This window comes from Vulpes vulpes, chromosome 13 (assembly GCF_048418805.1).
Source record: "Vulpes vulpes isolate BD-2025 chromosome 13, VulVul3, whole genome shotgun sequence".
NCBI lineage: Eukaryota > Metazoa > Chordata > Mammalia > Carnivora > Canidae > Vulpes > Vulpes vulpes.
In genome coordinates this window covers 1,703,289-1,725,033 of record NC_132792.1, presented here as the reverse complement: position 1 = coordinate 1,725,033, position 21,745 = coordinate 1,703,289, and the positions used below count along the sequence as shown (strand labels likewise).

The window sequence follows — 21,745 nt, the reverse complement described above, 5'->3', positions numbered from 1 at the left end:
GAAAAATGAGAAAACAATAAGAGCCATAAGTGATGCCCTGGCAGATTTTCATAAATGGGAAAGGGGCACAAAACTTAAAAAAAAACACTAAATAAAAACTCAGCAAATGCATTACACATCAAAGTGGTTGCAGCTAAGGAGAGCTGGCAGTGATATGACATATTTACGTGGATCACAGATCCCAGGGAACAAGAAGCCGAGACAGGAGAAAGAAGTGGATGCACACTTAGAGCAGCCTGAGAAGCTGTGACTCAGACCCACACGGAGACCTTAGGCCAAGTCACGAAGAAGGGAGAAAAGGCAAGGTCTGTCTGAGTCACTATCAAAAGACATTTCCAGAACTGATGAAAAGAGATCGAGCAGGAAAAAATGAGTGGAAATTCACACCTAGTTTGTAACATAACTGCTAAACACTAAAGATGAACAAAAGGCCTTAAAGCGCCCAGAGAGAAAGGATCCCTTCAAAGACAGGATGGCGGCCAACTTCTCAACAGCAATAATACATATCAAAGTTCCGAGAGGAAACGGTCCCTCCTGACTTGTACCCAAAGCAGGAAAAAGAATACTAGCCACACAGGAGGCCTGAACAACACCGCAGGCAACCCTGAGTTTGTGGGTGTTCATCATCCCTGTGCTCGACAATCACAGAAGACACATTCTCCTCAAGCAAAAAGCTCAGTAGGTGTGAGGTGCTGCAACAAGTCTAAACCAAGCCTGAACAACTAGGATCAAATGAACCACGGGCTCTAACCACAATTCAAAATTATTCTAGAAATTAACCAAATGGGAAACATGTTTAAATCACTTTATAACTTCCATTTCTACCAATAGTCAGTCAAATGTCCCAACCAATCTGCTCACTGAAAACAACGAAAAATGATAAATAACACATTTTTCTTTTCCAATCTTCTAGAATGCTTCGATGAGGTGGGTGATAAACAAAACAATACCAAACCCTAGTCAGGCTGATGAGGGAATGCAGAGGGCTCAGAGGAGATCTTGGGTCATCTTCTACCCTAGGCTAGAACCAAACACACACACACTGTAAAATGTGACAACTTGCAAAGGAAATAAGCAGGGGGATGTTGGCCACACAGGACCACAGCCATCTGCATGGAGTGAAAGGATGGGGGGATGTGACAAGGACAAGGGACCGCGAGATATTGGGCGTGTTCTCTTCATTTGGGCCATAAGATCACGGGCACTCACCCCTGTACTAACATTACAGCTCACAAAAGCATACATGTATCGGGCGTTACCAAACTAACAATTTAAAAGAATCAAGGTCATCCAATTCTGAGCCCCATAATAATGGCTTAGAATTCAGTAAAAATATACATACGCATATATGTATCTTACACATTTTCATCAAGTAGTAAAGCTAATAAAAAGTATAGAATGGGTGTCATTTAACTCTGAAGCCTCTATTAAATAACTTATCCCTGAAGTCAGTGAAAATTTCCGCACTCAAGTTCTTACAAAATATCTCAGTTCCGTTCTCAGTTAAACAGATCTTGGCTATAAAAAGCTGCTGAAGGGTTGTGTGTGTGTGTGTGTGTGTGTGTGTGTGTGTGTGCACATGCGCATGTGTTTAAATAGGAGAAAGTTCTGAATTCCTAACTGATTTCTTAACGATGGAATTAAGCCTGTTCCCAAGCTGGGTAATGCCTGCGCAGCAGAGCACACGATCACCTATCATAGTTCTGGAATTTCCACACGTGCAACAGGATTCTGCACTTTACAGTCACCCCAAGAAATTAAATAAATATATAGGCACTTGTCAAAGCAGCAATGCAAAAATCATACTATTTTCAAACTTTGGTAGGTCAGGGTGAAAATAAAAATAGAAGCATTCTTTCACATAAGTGAAAATTACATTATATATGTTTTATACATGCCCCGTTTTAAACACCAGCATTTAACACAATGCCTCCACATCAGGAGCAGAGACGTACTCCGCTCGTCAGGACAGCTGCACACATCTTATACTGAGCAGAATTATTTAACCAACATTTTACTGAGATTACTGACACAATGCTTCCAATTCCTCTTGTTATTGCACTATTTCTATGAGCATCATGTACGTACAGACCTCTGGATGTAAATCCCTGGAAGCAGAATTATTAGTTTGAATATTAAATTGCCAATATTCAACCATTTTATTCGTACCAAACTGCCAACAGTACCACATACCAACCTGAAGGATATGAACACACTCATGGCTCTTAGCATAGCTGCCAACTCATTGGTTGTGACAAGAACAGTCCTCTCCTCCTTCTCTCCCTCCTCCTTGTAGTTTGCACACACCTTTACCTTCCTGTTTCCAGTCCCTGGGGCCTGAGACACTGGTAGGATCAGCCATCGACATGGGGCGGTATCATGACTGCACTTGTATTTCTTTTAAAATAAAAATACTTGAGGTAGAATATAATAAAATCGTACACAAAATGAAAGTGATTGTTAGGATAAAGATACTTTAAGTGATGTTTTAGAATATTTTCGAGACTTTCTAAGAATGTGCCATGTGGCTGAATGACTATAAAAGATGAAAAAGGGTCAGGCTGAGGAAGAAGTGCAGTAACAGGAGAAAGCAGAGGGTGGGGTGGAGGCACACAAGAAGGGAAGGGTAAGTACCCTTCCAGAACATGCAGCTCACACTGGTGTCATGGATGTGCAGATGCTAAGTGCTGAATCCTCAGGAGGCTGGTGCTGCCCACAGACTGAAGTCTCATGACTGGGCACCTGTATGCCAGACGGTTCCACCTCACGTAGCTGGGATAGGTATTCACACCTGTCTATTTTAGTAGATGAGACAGTGAAGCCCAGGGAAGCTTGCAGAGCTGTTACACGCACAGTGAGTGTGTGGCAGGCTGCCCATTCCCTGCCTCTATTCAACAGAGTGACAAAGGCCGCAGTGACACATGTCCTGTGAGTAAGAGAAAACTAGGGCCACACAAGCATGTGAAGTGCTTTTAATCAGAGACAGAAGCAAGGTCCCAGAAAGGGAAAAACTAGGACACCTGGCGGCTGTGTGGAAGCAACAAGAACGCGGCCGACAGTGAGGTCAGCCTAGGAGTTATGAAAGGGAGGGGACTGCAAGCTAATGAGGCTTGTAGTATGAATTCCAGAAATTCATGTCACTAAAGTAGCATACAGTTCCTCGGGGGGGAGGGGGGGCGGATTTTTTGAAAGAAATTATGCTAAGAGTGATAAAGATCATCGACAAGAGAGAGAAACACAAGGCAAACATATCAGTTAACCAAACTCTCCTGTCCCCTCCTTCACTTCAACACGAAGCCCATCAGATGACTAAGGATGAGCTGGGGAAACACATATGAGAAATTTGTTAACCGGAAATCATTTCTGCAGTATGAGTGAGCCTCTAACAATCTCAGCTGGAATCCAAAGATGACTTCTCGTTCCATTTTGCCAAACCTAAACTCCCTCTGAATCATGGTAAACTTTCCCAAGTTCCTGCCAGGCTCCATACCTAACACCTCACATTTCTGATGGCACTTCCACCCCCTAGTCAAGAAAATAGATCCAATATCTGGGAACAGTATCCTTGGCTTCCTGCTCACACAGCTTCGATCTTATAAGCAGGAATATCCAGTTTTCTCACATTGGGAAATAAAACAACCTACCTTCTTAGCACCTTCCTTCTGAAGTTAGCCTACCTCTTCCCTTGACAGCAGGCACCTGGACTGAAGCAATCCACCTCTTTATTTTCCTGCTCCATTTGGATCAGTCTCCCGGTCCTATCAAATCCACCACTGAATGTGCTTACTACCACAATTAGACCTTTATCCCCCACCTTTCTTGACTCAATGGCTGGAGAGTCTCCTAACTTGCGCGCAGCCTTTAGACCCATCAGTCCATAACGGACGCTGCCATCACATCAATGTGGTCTTATTTAACAACAAAAATTCTCATCATGACATTCACTAACTGCATTCCCTAAACAGCTCCCCATACTCCGCAGGAGAAAACCTGCAACCTTCCCTTTTCCTAATGTGGGCCCTATCTCCTCTCCCTTGGCTTCTCAAACTTTTTAGCTCAGATTTAAGTGCACCATGTTTCCTAAAGTACAACTCTTTCTCATCTACAAAGCTGGGGACTCCTCACATGACAATTTCCAGGAGAACCTCCACAGGGTTAGCAGACCCTCCTGCACGGCCACATCCTCTGTGCTTCCCAACAGCAAAGGACCAAGTGCAAAGTACCAGTTTACAGGAGTTCCTCACCCAGGGCAGGAATTTAGGGTGCATACTATCTCATTTATTTCCTCTGCATCCTTGACCCACAGCAGATATTTAATAAATATTTTTATTAAAACAAAGAATTACCAAGTGCATTTGGCCGCAGAACATGCATGCAAATGTCAGCTATTCCTCAGACCTGTTTTTCTGGCACTCTTCATGAAAATTAACAAGCCAAAAATAAATAAATAAATAAATAAGAATAATAAATAAATAAATAAATAAATAAATAAATAAAAAAAATCAACAAGCCAAGTGGATATGGCCATAAAATTGTATTGGTTCATTTATGACACATGTTTACTGCCTAGCTAATATTTTTAAGGGGTAAAATGCAAGTTAGTGTTAAAAAAAAAGTCAATTTTAACTTTATTATGCATAGTGCTCTTGAGATTATATAAGTATTAGTTGGCTCTGACAATAAATTCACTATCTGACCAATCTGTTGGTATTCGGGCATAGCAATTATACTTGAATTAAAGATAAAGCAATGGTTGTGTCACTTAGGATTTCTGTCTCCACATAAAAGAAGTATCTTTTAAGATTTGCCCAAGCATACAAAAATTCACAGTGTCAAAAATTCAAAATTTCTCATTGGTTAGAGGTCTCTCACTGCCATACTGTGACAGTTCTACATTCTCCTAAATGTTAGGTTTAATCTAATTCTAAAATAAAACCATGCAGTAAGCAGGATTCAAAGAAACAAAGAAAAAAGTATATTAAGGCACCCTCCTATACCTGTTGATAGAAGAAATTCAGAGTTGGCTTGTCTTCAGTAAACTGGTTTAGAAATCCTTTTGGCAAATAACGAATTCTCAATTCGTATCTAAAAAATAATTCACAAAAATAGAACAATTAGAAATAAATAATTTTCTCAATTCACAGTCTACAATTACAGCATTATCGTAAATATGGCATAACCAATTATTCTGAAATACCACTGAAAAAAATAAGCTAAAATACAATCAGTTTTTCAACATAAATTTTCAAACTTTTCAGCACAAAGTTTCAGTGTCTAGAGCTCAATGATCCAGCAGGGAGACAGAGCAGGAAAGAAGCCCAGAAGGCACCCAGTCCTCGCACTCACTGTCCACCACAGGGCAGGCGCAGCACCTCTTCACCCTAAGCCTGATGGCTGACCTGATGTGCATGGAATCACACAGAATGTACTTTCATGCCTGGCTTTTGTTCAGTCACGGACATGCTTGTGAGATTCAGCCTATCTGGCAGCTGATGGTTGCACGTAGAGGGAGATGCTGCACTGCATGATATACAACATCACGACTAGGGGCCATTAGTGTTATTCGTGGGTTTTGGTTGTTATGTAGATACTGCTATAAACATTCTTCTTCCTCTAAGCATAAAATAATTGTTCAGGAAGCCACGCTTCCAGAGTAGTCGAAACAAACATTTTCACCAGAAGGCTCTCTCTCTGTATCTCTCTTCTACTGTGCAGGTCTTTTGGTGAGCACTTCTGTTAGGCACAGAGGCTCAGACTAGGAGTAGAATCAGCAGAACGCAAACACACACACACACACACACACACACCTGCTTTAGCAGATGCGTCGTCAATGAGCCGAAGAAGCCACACCAGTTCAAAGTCCCCCCACCGTGGGGTGTTCTGGATCCTCTCCACCCTCACCTCTGCCCAGCATTTCTCTTTCTTTCTAGTCACTGATATTTACCCCACTGAGTGTCAAAAGGACTGGATTGGCACTTCCTGATGGATGATGAGACTGGGAGCACTCTCATCTCATGACTGGCCATTCTGGAAATCTTTCGTGAAATATCTGTTCTTTCTAAAGGGTTGTTGATCTCCCCTCCTCAAGCCCCAGTTGACCTGTAGGCATTCCTCACATGGTCAGGGTGTGAGGCCATCATTAGACTCCTATCTTCTGCTACCACAAGGCTTGCCTTTCACTCTCTTAATGGTATCTTTAAAAAAATATATTTTAAAAATGTTTTTATTTTAATGTTATTTTTTCAGGAAAAGAGTTCATAATATTATGCAGCTCTATTTATTCTTTTCCTTTTTAGAAAATTCTTTTAGTGTCTTATTTATAAAATATTTGCCTACCCAAAGGTTATAGGAAGATCTATTTTTTTCTGAAGTTTTACTAACTGATGTTTACAAAAATGTAATAGGCTCACAAGGAAGACATGTAAACAAAGTAGTAAATACAATTCCTTTGGTTCAGCTAAAGGTGGAAAAAATCCAAGAAACACACACACAAGTTCTGTGAAGATTTTTAAGTGTCCATCTTTATTAAAATACATAATTGCCAAATGATTAGGTTCCCCTCTACTTCTACTCTCAGAACGAGGTCAATAATTTATCGCAGATTATCTATGTGGGGCAGTCATTTGTAGAAGCACGCTAGAGTTCATTTATTCTGAACTGAGGACTTACCAGGCACTTTACATGCACTATTTCTCCTAAGCCAGAGAACAGAAGTGGAGTGATTCACATGTAGCAGACTAGGAAGATGGTGCTCTGCAAGAAGCAGCAATTGGTCCCAAGGCTGCACATTCGGGATCAAACAGGACACAGGAAGCTTTTGCTACAGACACTATCGCACGTAACGATAAGGAAACAGACCTCAGACCAAACACTGGGCCGCCTGGCTGCACATCCTTGCTGCGACCAGCCAGCACCCTGATGATGCTGACAATGGCCTCAACGGACACCTCATGACTACTCAGGTCCTGGAAGAGATGGGGATAAGCACGAGACTACAGCCTCCTTCTAGTCGGCAATGGCCCTGACAGAAGCAGGAAGGCTTCTTCCTGTGGCTTCTGGCTCCATGGCCATCCACAGTCTGCCATCGCCTCTGCCTTGGTGTCTTCACAAAGTCCTTGGTGGAAATCAATGAATGAGCGAGCGCAGAACACCAAGCACACTCACTGGCACACAATTGTTGTGGGCTCCACGGCTTCTTACTACATTAGTAGTTACTCTACAGATACTGATTTCCAGCACCAATTCCATCCTAGGCAGGGCGCTCCAGGGGCTGGGAAGACATCAGTGAATAGAACAGGCCAAGAGCTGGCCTTCGGAAGTTTCTATACAATTTGTGGTGAGAGTCAGACAGCAAATACACAAATATCTATGAGGTGGCAGGAAATACGATAAAGACAAAGAAGCAAGGTAATGGGGCATGATAAGTGATGAAGTATTATTTTGTGCGGGGTAGCCAGTGAAGGACACTCTGATTCAGTGATATCTGAATGAAGATCCGAGGGGAGGAAAGGAGTCATGATGCCATCATGTGCAGGGACAAGAGTTCTAAATTGGTGGAAGAGAATGGATGACGGTCCTGAGGCTAGAGGAGGAATGAGAAGGTAAATGCAGCTCAAGCCCACTGAGCGCAAGCACTGAGTGGAAGGACTGCAGGGAGAGAGAGAGATCGGGAGGTGGCAAATCCCAGAGGCCCCTGCACGTCATGACTACGGGGCTTGGAGCACTATGAGCATGGCAGTGTCATCGCAAGATGTACATTTCTTAGACTAGGAAGGCGACAATGTGTAGGACAGACAACAGGGCCCGGGGGAGAAGCAGGAGGGCCGGAGGCGAGTGCAGTGCCCTGGCTGAGAAGTAATGAGGAGGGTAATATCTCACCCTGTTTTCACTGACGGGGGAAATTGTTTCAGGGAATTGGGTAAGTGGCCCCAGGTCTTACAGGTGATAAAGAGGCAGACACGGATCCCTCTGCAAGCACATGCACAAATGCTGCAAAGAAGAATGAAACCAAGAGATGCTATGGCTCAGAAACAGGGGAAGAGGAACTGATCTTGTGTGCAAGCAGGCAAGCTTTTCAATCATGAGAAGGATTCTGGTCCCTGCTTCAATCCGTACAATCTAGTGTATGTCCCCGATAGCGCTGCTAAACTGCCCAAGGTCGCCTGATTTAATCACCTTCCATCACCCTGGCTCAGTCCTTAAACCACAGCAGCCAACACCCACAGCCTACTGGCCCATGAGTGCTGACATGCCCACTGCCCCCTCTTCCATGAGAGTCACCATCCTCCTTACCCTTGTGCTACTCTTCTAAGAGCCTGGCCTCATCTTGAAACACACTTCCACTATTCTGCTATATGCCATTCCATGGATTTCTGAATAGCAGTTAAATATAACATACCCCAAATAAAATAATCCTTGTGCTTCTCCTAAGTAGTAACTTCCTATTAAAGCCACCGACACTAACCCCTTCAGTCTTACCAAGAACGAGCACCAAGATACCCAAAAGCTAACCAACTAACGGCAGGGAGGAGTAGGAAGTGTTTGGACAAAGAACCTGTTAACCCTGATACGGAGAAGGATCAGGTAGCCAGTCTGTGTGTAGTAAAATAAAGTACAATTTCCAGAAACAACACAGATATTGTTTCTTGATGGGCCTTACAAATAACATAGTATGGACTGCTCCTTCTTACAACAGACTCCACTTAAAAATCCTCAAAAGAATGGAAAAAGAAATTCATCATTAGGCAAAAACTATAGCAGTAATAGCTGTAAGAAAGAATCATCAATGGTACAGAGATTAGTAGGTGAAAATACAATGAGAAGCAGGAATATCTACAAGGTCTCAATATATCCCTCCCCCCCAAGGCAGGTATTTCTTAATTATAAAGGAGAAAACAGTAACTCTACAGTGGAGAAACCTGGCCACCACCTTAAACCAAATGATCCAAGTTAAAAACATCTGTAAAACGGAGTCACACCATCATTACAGACTTCCCAATAAGATGCACTGTGATGGGTTCAACAGTTTGGCTGTAGTATTCTTGCCAACAACACATAACCTCAATATATCCATGAAAACAAACCCAGACCAACCCAAATTGAAAGACATGTTACAAATAAGCAGCCAGTATTCTTCCAAAGTGTCAAGGTCATGATGGACATAAACAGACTGAGGAACTGTCTCAGATTAGCAAAGACTTAAGGACACAGTGAAAAGCCACATGGTACCCTGAAGCGGGAACGGATGTTAAGCGGGACGACTGCGGAAATGTGTATAACATCTGTACATCAGTTAACAATCCTGTATCAATGTAAGTTCCTGGTTTCAATTACTGTACCATGTTTATGAAAGCTTGAACATTTTAGGGAAGCTAGGTGAAGGATACACAGGGCTTCTGTGTACTATTCTTGCAACTTTTGATACATACAGAGAATAAAAAGAAATCTCCACGGGCATAGACTAGACTGTTCCATAACCATGGTCACAACACCCAGTAGAGCTGCTCTTCAACCAGCCTGGCCAGAGTCAGTCCACAGCCAGACAGCCTCGCCAGAAACTGTTGGAAACTCACCTATCTTCCCGCTCCTCACGTCTGAGGCAGAAGCATCCAGTAAATGTTTAAGTAACAGACCAGCAAATTAAAAGTCCATCCTCATTTTAAAGGTTTCATCTCCAAATGTGAGAGCGCTCCTCTATTTGTTGTCTTTCTGCTTTAACCCCTGAAAGATCTCTTGTTGAATGCAGGATTACAATGGAAGACTTGCTTTCAAATGAAAGCACATGTAGAGGCAGTGCCAGTTCAAGGCAACATAGGAAACTATCAAAAATAATCGAAAGCTTCCGAAACGATCATTATTCATTTTCATTTACCATCTTTGAAAAATGGCACACCTTTCCTCTCTATGAAAGACTTTTTCTCCTGCTGAGGTCTGAAAACAGCTGTGTCCTCACAAAGCCAGGGGCTGCTGCAGGACAGTGAGAGAACAGCAAGAAGCAGGGGGGTGGGAACCACGTCTTAGTAACAACGAGGAGGTTCTTCACTTGCAAAGCCCCACAATCCTTTCTCAAAGGCCAAGAGCCATCTCTCAGGCCTGGCTCTCCAAGCCCTGGGTTCGACATCAGAAAGGACTGGGCCATTTCCCTCACAGCTCTGACTGTCTATATCTGACTAACCCACCTGCAAGCCAAACACACCACTCCACATAGGTTGACTCAGATAAGCGAAATTTAATTACCAAAATTTGGTTCACTAGAAAGATCTAAGTGCAAAACTTTAAAGCTGAAATCTGATAGAAACCTCTCGGAGCTGCAGGACACCGCCGGCCACAGTATCGATTAGGATGGTATGGTGGCTGGCCAGGCAGGCAGCAGGGCATGTGTCTCCTAAGGGCCTGGCTTTCCGAGCCTGCATCAGAACCTGAGGGCTCCGCACACACCCCTGGGGGCCTGATGGAGACTGGGGGGCAGGCTGCTCCTCCTGCAGAGGCTCTGAATGATTTCCCTCTGGTCCTTTACCTATACGAGCCATACTGTCTTACCCAACTAATATGTTCCCAACATCTTTTTAGGGTTTTTTCTTCACTTTATAAAAGTTTGTCATTATATCATCTTCTGAGACTTACTTTTTTTTTTTTTTAATGGAGGTAAAATTCACATAACAAAAAAATTAACATTATAGAGTGCACAGTTCAGTGGTACTTAGTGTATTCACACCACCATCCTGGGAGACTCCGTTTTGTCACATGAGCTTACGTAGCTAAGATTCACCCCCACCGCTGCACAACCCTACAGTTCAATCATTTTGACTTGTGTATAATATTCTTGCCTGGTACAGAAACCTAAGAGTCTCTCAAGGACAAATCTGAAGTGGAACTGCAGGATTGTAGAAGAGTGTATAATGCCTCGATTTTCAAGCTGTTCACCAAATAGATTTACCCATTTACCTTCTCACCAGCAATGTAGGCAACACCCCGTCTGATCCCTCACCTCTCCAGCTACCAATACTGCCGACAACTGACTTTTTGCACGAGGGAGTAGAAGACGGATCTTATGGTCTAGATTCCCATCTCCCTGATAGCTACTGAGGCTGACAGTGTCTGCCTATGATTACTGGTCAAACTTGTTTTCTCTTTTAGGACAATACCTTCCTGTCTCTGGCCCACTTACTGAGTTGTCTGCAATTTTCATATCAATCAGAAGAACTCTTAGCACCATCTTCTGTTCATTATAGATGTTGCAAATATCTCAGTTGCAACTTGCTTTTCCACTTTTAAAAATACAACTTTTGATATACAGAAGTTCTTAATTCTAATGAACTCAAACCTGCTGTTCTTTCCTTTTACAGTGAACATTTTGGGGGACTAAATCTTCCTACTCCAGGACCAGAGACACATTCAACTATATTTTCCATTAAACTTTTTTCTCACCTGATCCACCTCAAGTGGGTTTCTGTGTATTATTTGAGGTAGGATCTAACTTTTATTTTTTATTTTTTTTATTTTTATTTTTTAGGATCTAACTTTTTTGTTATTCTTCCCACAAGGACAGCCATTTATCAAACCAGCCCTTCCTTTCCCCAGTGGCAAGAATGACACCTCTGTAAGGTCATGCTGCCTGACACAGTTACAATCACACTGTGTGCTGCAAGCTAGCTTACAGAGGTGTTTGTAGAGCTGAGGACTTAGGTAAGCAAGCTTCTAGCTCAGGATTATTGGACAGTATGAACAGATCCTATAGAAGCGCGCGCGCGCGCACGCACACACACACACACATCCATGTTCAAAAACCTGAGAATGGAAATTAACATCCAATTATTCTGATGAGTCCTAGCACTTCCATTTGAATAAGATCTTAGTTCTCAAAACTAAAGCCAGGAGTGCAGCTGCCCTCACAAACCACTTATTAACTAAGAAGATGCCTGCTGGAAGATGCTTCCATTTCTTGTATTTACACAGGAGGAAAGAGGAATGAGCTGAGCACATAGACTCCACTTTCTACCCTCCACCCACCCATCTGTCTATCTTGAGGTTTCTCACAGGTAAAATGGCTAAAAGGTGAGTATCCACCCACTTGATGAGACTATGGTAAGAATTCAGTTTGATAAAGCAAGCACAATGTCTGCCACATAGTAAGCAACGTGTTAGTGTGAAACACTGTTATTAACATAAACTACAGGTGTTCATCCCTAGTGGAATAGAAGTTATTATTCCATCATAGTGTTTTGCTTCTCGGCTTAATTTATACTTTCACTGACGCTAATTCAGTTTTCACTTAAGTTTTTACTGGGTGCCTACTATGTACCAGGCACAACAAACCAGAAACCAGTAACACAGCAGGGAATAAGACCAAGTCCCTGAGGGAGTCAACAGGTGGGTAGGCAGTGAGCCCTACGGATAGAACAGTGGGAGAAGAACACAGAAGAGGTGACAGTGGAGCGCCTGCCCTAAATGATGGGGAGTCCAAGCCATGCTGGACACAGAAGAGGGGGCACAGCTACCAGCGTCCCACCAAGTACAAGGACTCCAAGGTACAAAATACTTGGCTTGTTCGAGAACCAATAAGAGAACCATATGATTAGGGTGGAGCAAGTGGAAAGTTCTCAACAATAAAAGTCTGTACCATCGACCAAGCAAGAAAGCTGAAAGCAGAGAAGATCCTATCAAATTAGATCCTGATCTGGTAGCTCTGAAAGGAGAACATGGAGACGTCAAAGAGTGCAAGCTGCTGGAGCGCGTAGGAAGGAGGGTAAGAGCAAGAGGAGATGGGGCTAAGAGATGGAAGATCAGCAGCTCTGCAGTTGGCTTCGGGGATGATGAGGAACCCTGGAAGCTTCTACAGGAACGTATGACATATTTCATTGGATGTATATATTTTTAGACTCTTCAGCAAATCCTATGAGCTCTACCTTTTAAAAAAATCTTTGTACAACTGCTTCTCACTCCTACTACTGCTCCCCCAAGCCACCAGCTCTTAGGATTTTTGTCTGGGTCAGGCAATAACTGGTTTATTGGTTCCCTGTGTCTGTCCAATTAAAGTGTGATTTTATGCCAAAGGCAGGTCTACAGAGAGAAGAAAGAGGAAGAGGTCACTGGAGCAGCCCCAAATTTTAGTGCTAAGCAAGAGAAGACAGTGAATGGTCAGTAAAGTAGGAAAGCTGGGCAGGCAAGAGGTGAAGTGAAGAATGTCATTAGGTAAGAAATGACTGACAGCGTTCGCTCCTACAGGAGGTGGACTGGAGGGCGAAAGGGAAGAGCCCTGGGAGGTGGACAACAAGGGAGCATAGCCAGACCCTCAGCAAACTGGCAGTTTTACTTTGAACCATCAATTATTTAGGAATGTGTTTTCAAATTGATTAACACACTAGCCATGTGCACTGACTCTATATTTCCACATTAAAAAGGACAGTGGAAAACATAATTTAAAAACTGTTTACTATTTGTTTTCTTTTTAATTATTAGGAGAGGTAAGTTCTATTCTTTTATTACTGATTTTGCTTTATATATTTTGAGAAATGTCTTTAGGAACTTACAAGTTAAATAGTTCCATCTATTTCTATTCTTCATCAATTCTTGTGAAATGAGCCTTTTATTACCATGTAGTTACCCTCCATATCCCTAAGAATACTTTTCTGTCTTGAAACTTTTTTCATAGGATATTAATAAAGCAAGACCAATCCCCTTTCCCCACCCTCCACCCCACCCCCTGGTTAGTAGGTAGGAAAATGGTTTCTATCTATCCATTCATCCCCCCCTCTGCATCTTTCTATCCATCCACCCACCCAGCATCCATCTATCCATCCATCCCTCTTGCGGTATGTATCCATCCATTTTTCCATCCATCCACCCACCTACCATCCATCTCTTCATCCATTCACCTTCTATCCATCCATCCATCCATCCACCCACTCACCATCCATCTATCCATCCACCATCTATCCCTCCCTCTGTACGTATCCATCTATCGATCCATCTTTCTATCCATCCATTCACCCACTCACCATCCATCTATCCATCCATCCATCTATCCTTCCCTCTGTATGTATCCATACATCCTTCTATGCACCTATCTATCCACCCATCCACCCACCCACCATCCATCTCCATCCACTCATCATCCATCTATCCATCCATTCATCTCCATCCACCCATCCATTCACCCACCCACCATCCATCTCTGTCCATCTCTCCATCCAACCATCCATCCATCTATCCCTCTCTGTATCCATCCATCCATCCTTCTATCCATCTGTCTGTCCATCCATCTATCCATCCATCCACCATCTATGTATCTAAATGAAGTTGAACAGAACTGATTGCCCCTGGATGAAAAGTTTAGACTTCAGTGTACTAGTGAGGCTGGGTATGGTTTTGTGAAGTACATACGTAGAGTATGTGAAGTACATATGCTTACATATGTAAACAGTTCCGAGATACATACACGTGCGTGTGTACTGGATCTTAAGGTAAAATGTTTCTTCCTGTAAGTCACATAAGAATGTCTTCAACATCACTGTTTAAGATACCTGTCATAAAAAAACAGCTGGGCTCTATTTTTTAATCACACCTAACAATCTAACCAGTTACTGTTAGTCTGCTTGAGCTTATTTCCAAAGTCTAGTCTGTGATTCCTCTTTGTCCTGCTTTCCAATCCCTTCCTTCTCCACTTCTTGCCTCCTTCTGATTGCTGCATTTCCCCCAACACCTATTCACCCACCTGTTAAGCTTATAAAATCTATTTCTAATGTTTCATGACTGTCCCAATATACAATTTTATTTTTAATTTTTTTATATATAATTTTAAAAGATGGGTGACAACTTTAATTCTGAGCGCTGTCTTCTGACATGCACCCACTATTTGGGTTCTGTTTTTTTAATATGAAAAATCCATTCTAATCATTATTTGTTTTTAGACCCAATGCTTCTTTTTATCTATCCAATTTTTTCCCTAGCATTCCTTCTTGAATCTGAAACCTCCTTCAGAAATCACTTTCCTTTTCCTAAAGTATATTTGTGGAAGTTTCTTTTGGTGGTAAACTCTCTGAGGAAAGTACCTGCTCCTGAATGGTAACTGAATCTGAACAACAAATACAGGTTGCCAATTACTTTTTCTCACCACTTGGAACATATTCCCACTGTGGAGAATTGTGAATTTTTCCCTGGTTTCTTTTAGCATCATCTTTTTCTTTTGTACATGATTTGACTATAATCCACCAAAGTATAGATTTATTTCATTAACCCTATTTGGGATTTTATGTTAATCCTATACCTAAGTACTCATGGTATTCGCCACTTCTAGGAAATTCTCAGTCATTATTTCTTTGGAGTATTTCCTTTTCTTCATTCTTTCTATTCTCTTTGAGAACTCTTACAAGAAATGGGTTGACTTTCTCATTCTTCATGTTACACAACGTGCTTTTACACCCTCCACATGTTGACCTCTATGTGCTTTCTTTTGGGCAAATTGTCTCAGATCCACATTTCTGCTTAACTAATTTTTCAGGTATATCTGGTTTCCTGTTTCATCCATCCAGTGGTTTCTAGAACTTGTGTTTGAACCTTTTTCAAATCTACTTGGTTCTTTTTTAAAATACCATCCTGTTCCTTACTGACACTTTAAGTTCTGCCTCCTTCGGCATGCACAGAGGGGCAGCATGAAGCCTGACCCTCCCAGAAACATCCACAGGGACCACCTGTGCCTCCAGCCCCACTTCCTGTCTCATCCCCTCCACCCCACTGTCCACGCACCTTTACTGACCTTACTCGCCAGGCTCCTCTCAGAGCTAAGACTACAGAAGTCCTCCTGAGATGGGCATGTTCATTTTAAAAGCCTGCAGTATGAAGTCAGCTACATTCCAGTCAAAGCTGTGTCCTGAGTTCTCTCTGTAAGAGGAACTTAAATCAAGTCTGTTGCCCGTTTCCTCCAACCTTACCTCATAAGACTGGGGAGAGCTATGTGACATACACATTTTACACACTGCAAATGTACAGATTATAAAGAGCACACAGCTGGCCTGGCACCTGGCTGTGGACCCACTCCGTGGTGACGACAACAGGGGCGTCCTGTTCACCCCCTCTGTCAGCGTCAGACTCAGCCCTGCATTTGGCCAAGTTCTACCTCACCCAGTCTTACTTCTGAGGGTTCAGGCTCCACAAAATAGGGTAGTGCCCGCTCAAGTTTCCTTGAAATGAAGCAAAATAAATTGGCTTAAAAGAATAGAAACAGAGCTTTGTATACTGAGTGGTCTACATTCAACAAACGTTTTACTGAGCAACAGGGAGACTGTCATAGTGAAGTGTGCCTCTGACATGTCCATGTAAATAAAGAAGTGTGTTGAATAAACATACCTGCAGGTATTTTTAATTAACTTTTCAATATTCTTAACTTTTAAGCACTTATTTGATTGACTGGCTAAATAGCTGGAGGTCAAACCTCTGCTAGCCACTGGTGTAACCCAACCAAACTACGTCATCATGGAATATCCCCGTAGTTCAGTCAGTTCCAGCTGTTTGATCAACCTGAAAATACAAGTATATTTCTTGTAAACTAGGACAAGGCTGTATTCAACTAGAGATTTATTAACCTTCACATGTTTGTTTTTCTTTTCAAATGTCTCCTCTGATCAATTTAGGCAGCTGGACTGAGAGTGCCCACCACTGAGAGTCCACAGCGCCTCTGTCTCTGTGGCTGCAGCTACAAACACAAGGGCGCCGGTGCAAGGGGCCTACCTTCTCTCACATGGAAGTGTTTTACTTGTAGTTTCCTGCTAACATGTTACTCTGCTTATCAGTGGAAACAATTATTCGGAGAGAACCAGATAGAGGACAATTATAGAGAACTCTTTTAATTCACCTTGAATTGTTTCAGATTCGGTAAGGTCAGACGAGTGGCTACCTAACATCAAATACACACTCACTCTTTTTTGGGTGAGCCAGAGGTTACCAGGCCCGATGGGGCAGGCCTTGCTGCACATTAGTGACATAAGCAGGTGTGGTCTCCTCGGCGCTCAGGAAGGCCTGCTGCACAAAAGGAAGCTAACAGGCCAGAAAGGAAAAGAACCAGGAATTGAGCTCTTAGAGCCAAAGTTGACACAAAGTAGTCCTGACAAGAGAAGTGTGACTAGCCAAAGGCCATCCCCACAGACCCCAACCGGAAGCTCCAGCAGTCCAGTCGCTGGTGCCACAAAGACAGACTGAAGTCTAGAAGAGATCACTGGTTAATCATTACCAGCCATTTTATTTATACAGGAGACGTAATTACAATCAGTATGAAATGAAGCAAAGACATTCATCCTCTTGTGTGTGATTTAATATGCAAAACAAATCAAGGGTGAGTCACACCAAAGTAGGTATGTAATCTTACTTCCACTCCTCTGGTGGGTGTGCAAGTTCATACTTCTCCCTCACATTGGAGACACCCATATCCAAATGGAGCCAGTGAACCTCCTCTGACCGCAGGTGACTGAGGCGAAATCCATAGCAGGCCACGTGCTTTACTTTGTGACTGTCCACTATCTTCTGAATGATGCCCTAAAACATACCCCCCACAAAAATGACTGTTATAAACAAAAAAAAATTGTAGGCTAAAATTAATGCAATGTTCATTTCTTTTAGTTAGTTATCAGAAATCTTTGGTAAAAAGAGTATCAAGTTAAATAAATTACTTAATTTTTCTCAGGAATCTTTTTCTCAAATACTATTTTTATGAACAAGGAAAAGTTCTAGAAAAAAAAAAAAAGAAGCTCTTCCCTTTTCTTTAGTGATAAACAAAGCATGGATACTTAAAATACATTTCTGCCAGCTATACCTCTGCATCATCCCCAAAACCTGACAAAGCATTCCAGCCACCCTCTGGGTGTCACTTGATGAGAACTAGACCTGAGGAGGGGCTTCCATTTTCTGAACCCAGGACAGCATATTGTTCTACACCAGACTGCAACTTAGTATCATTTCTTAAGAAACATACTTAGGAACATACTATGAAGGCCATGCTTCTGATAATATCGATGATATATGAGAAGTTACTTCCAGTTGGGCCTACCCAATCTGCTATGTGCTCTCTATAGATTACAATGCAGCAATCTAAAATAGCCCCCAAATCTAATGCTCCTAAGACATGTGCCCATGAGTTCAGAGATGAAGGCGGCCTTTGAGGGAGGGAGTCAGGGAAGGCTGCTGCACAAAGATGAAGCTTATCCTAGGACTAGGGCAGCCCTGAATCTTGACCTGTACCTGCATGGCTACGGAAGTCACATGTACGTATGTTTCTAAATGGGCAGCACATATGGACGACTCACATGGGAATATAACAGAGACCACCTGCTGCCCTTACAAGAGGGTGTGCTAATCACAATCCACTCCAATTTTCTTAATCCCTCAGGCCATTCATAAGTTAATCTTTAATGATGCTGATACTAACATGAAAATGACAGCTAAAGAAAATCATCACTTTTTAAAAAATTAGCAATTGACTGAAGGTATAATAATACTACTTGTAATGTAAGACACATCTTAAAAGTTCCTACACACACTAAGTATTTCTGTACTAGGGCATGATGCTGTTGGTAATACAATTAAGGATGTTCCCATCCCTACTCATGAGAAAAGATAAGTAACATGTACTATATATATATGCAAAACCTGTCAAGGACCCATTGTGTCCACACTGAAGGCATCATGTGGCACCTGCACGTGGCCTGCCTCCCTTTCAGAGTACCGGATCCCAGGAAAAGGTTGTATATCAAGCATGGATGAGTAGAGGGGGAGGGAGTAAATATCAGGAAGAAAGCACAGACAAAGGACTGGGCTGGAGGAGTCAAAGGCCACTCCATAGAACATAGAACAGAGGAGTTCTCTGTGGGACAGGAAGGATGTGTGCCACCTACAGAATAGGCATAAATGTCCTTCCTGGCTTTGGGATTCAAGGCCCAGAATTTCTAACCGGGCCACCATGAAGGACTCTGCAGGTTGTGTCTACCCAAGGGCATCCAGCCAAGGGGCAGCGGGAGCCAAAACCCAGCCCACCCTCTAGTCTTCACATTGTGTGCTCTGGGGTGGGGGATCTGCCTAGGGGAAGGGACATCCATTTCTAGTAATTCTCTCAGAGGCAACTTCTACAACTTCTCCTTGCCAACACACAAATCCCTGAGCTGCAGAGGACAGAAGCTGGCGCCTCTTTCAAATTCCCACAAAAGCACTTTGTCTTGCTGTCCCAGCTCTGCCAATTCACTACCAAGTGTACACCGACACCAGCTGCCCTCACTGTAGCTTGGGTTCAGTACATCTTCTCTTTACTCTGCAGCAGCTCACTGCTAGCACAGATTCCAGAGCCACCTCTCTCCTGTTAGGGCCACAGTTCATATTCATATCTGTACCCAACTGTCTGTCTTGGCAGGATCTACCGTTCGGGCACAATCTGTTTCTTACTACTACTGTATGTGCCATCAACAATCTGGGAGAAATCCCACCCTTTCTGGATGCCTTCCCTAATGACCCTGAGTAAAGGTTATCTTCATGACCTCTCAAGGAATGGGCACACAGGCACCCACCTGCAGAGAGGCAAGTGTACAGAGGCCTAGTCCAGAGCTGTGGAACCCAGAGGAAAAGTAGGCTCCTAATGGGATAGATATAATTTTAGTCCATTCATTTTTTTTTTAATTTTTATTTTTTTAATTTATGATAGTCACAGAGAGAGAGAGAGAGAGAGAGAGGCAGAGACACAAGCAGAGGGAGAAGCAGGCTCCATGCACCGGGAGCCTGATGTGGGATTCGATCCCGGGTCTCCAGGATCACGCCCTGGGCCAAAGGCAGGCGCCAAACCGCTGCGCCACCCAGGGATCCCTAGTCCATTCTCTTGATCACACTACCTGAAGACACCAGAATGACCTCATGTTTGGTTTTGTTAAACAGAGTTCCCAGAGCAGCCCCGGTGGCTCAGCAGTTTAGCGCCGCCTTCAGCCCAGAGCATGATCCTGGAGACCTGGGATCGAGTCCCACATCAGGCTTCCTGCATGGAGCCTGCTTCTCCCTCTGCCTGTCTCTCTCTCTCTCTCTCTCTCTCTCTCTCTGTCTCTAATAAATAAAATTTAAAAAAAAAATAGGGACACCTGGGTGGCTCAGTAGTTGAGCGTCTGCCTTTGGCCCAGGGTGTTATCCCGGAGATCCGGGATCGGGCCCCACATCGGGCTCCTGCATGGAGCCTGCTTCTCCCTCTGCCTGTGTCTCTGCTTCTCTCTCTGTGTGTTTCTCTCATGAATAAATTTTTTTTTTAAATCTTTAAAAAATAAAAGTAAACAGAGTTCCCATCCTGTAGGACCTCCTAATTAATCAAGCTTGCAACTTTCACTTTCCACTAAAAAAATTAAAAGCAATGAACACAGAGACATTTCCCTTTATGTTTTGCGTTTTCATTATGCTTCCATAATGTGTCCTGTCCCATTTGTCTAGAACTCCTGTAAATCTCACTGCTGACTCAATATGAATGGAAGCCAAGATTATGAATATACAAGGACTTATCTATTTGATGCTCAGGACATACATATTTGGTTCTGCAAAACTGAAAAAATAACTTGGAGAACTAAATATTTAGTAAGGAATGCATACTTTAAAAAAAAAAAAAAAACCCTGACATTGCTACCACAGGGAAATGTATGCACATAGTATTTCTGGAATATGTACATTTAGAAAAGGGTATCTAGGGAGATAACAGGACAAGGATTTATAATATGCCACTAACAGCAGCTGAATTAAATTTAAATTTCTTATCCTGGCTTTAATGTCTTACAGCAATCCTACTCTATAGTATATAAACCTACACTTAGCTACTCTGAAATATCCCTTTACTCATCTACATATCCTTGAATTTGGAAATATATAATTTTCCTGATTAATTCTCACACGCGATAGTCACAAGAAAAGATTTCTTCTTGAGGATGAAAAGATGCGAGGCAGTGTGTGGACCATGCTTCTATCTTATCAGGAACACAGCACACAGCGTCTAGAGCCATTCCACTACTGGAGGACAGTTATTTTCTTGTTGGCTTCCTTGCTCTGGCAGAGAAAGGGAAGTGGAAATGCAAGCAATCCTGCTATGAACAAGCTTCTAGCTGACATAACACATATGCAGCAGCACTGCTTAGACACAGACATGCTGGGTCAAAAGCTAGTTAAAAATCTGACATTTTGGTAAATATGGCCACCAGGGAAACTATACCAATTATATTTGGTACATAATGTTAGAGATTGTCCTTCATCTCATGCCAATGCTGGATAAAATCCATCTTAAAGTATTTATCTGTGTGATGGACCACAGAAGAGGGGGGCATTTCATTGTTGTTGTAATTTACATTTCCCTGATTATATACTATTGTGATGACACTGTAATTTTGTTCCTAAAAGTTCTTTTTATGATTTTGCTTGGTTTAACTTGGTAATTTATGTTTTAGACAATGCTCTGGGAAGAAATGATGACCTTTCCACTGGTAGAAAGAAATCCTGCAAACCTTTCCTTCATGCTCATTCACTTATAAATGCCCATTCACTCATCCGGTCAGTGAATAGATACGTGTGTATCTAGCCTACATGTGATGAATAAGACCGAACCTTATCCTCTGCAGCCTTCATCTAGAAGGAGGGAGTTGATGCTGAACACACGCATGAGAGCGGCCAGTCTGTGGGGCAGGTGGCAACAAAATCACAAGAGACATCTGCTGTGTCTAGATGTCTTCTCACAGTGACTGGCAAGGTCTCT

General features: G+C 42.6%; 1 protein-coding gene across 32 annotated transcripts in view; it reads right to left on the bottom strand.

Moving 5' to 3' along the window:
• The window catches only part of PTK2 (protein tyrosine kinase 2), a 262,273-nt gene that overhangs the window by 145,336 nt on the left and 95,192 nt on the right, over positions 1-21,745 (bottom strand). For 25 of the 32 annotated variants that reach the window (XR_011996488.1, XR_011996489.1, XM_072733844.1 and 22 more), the window contains 2 exons: positions 17,360-17,526; positions 4,998-5,085 (listed from right to left, as the gene is read on the bottom strand). Coding sequence is in view for 30 of the 32 variants with exons in the window: in XM_072733844.1 (XP_072589945.1) it covers positions 4,998-5,085; positions 17,360-17,526 (255 nt within the window). In the remaining 2 variants the exon portion in view is untranslated. The remainder of the gene's footprint in view (positions 1-4,997; positions 5,086-17,359; positions 17,527-21,745) is intronic. The other 7 variants (XM_072733849.1, XM_072733853.1, XM_072733848.1 and 4 more) reach the window with 1 other exon arrangement.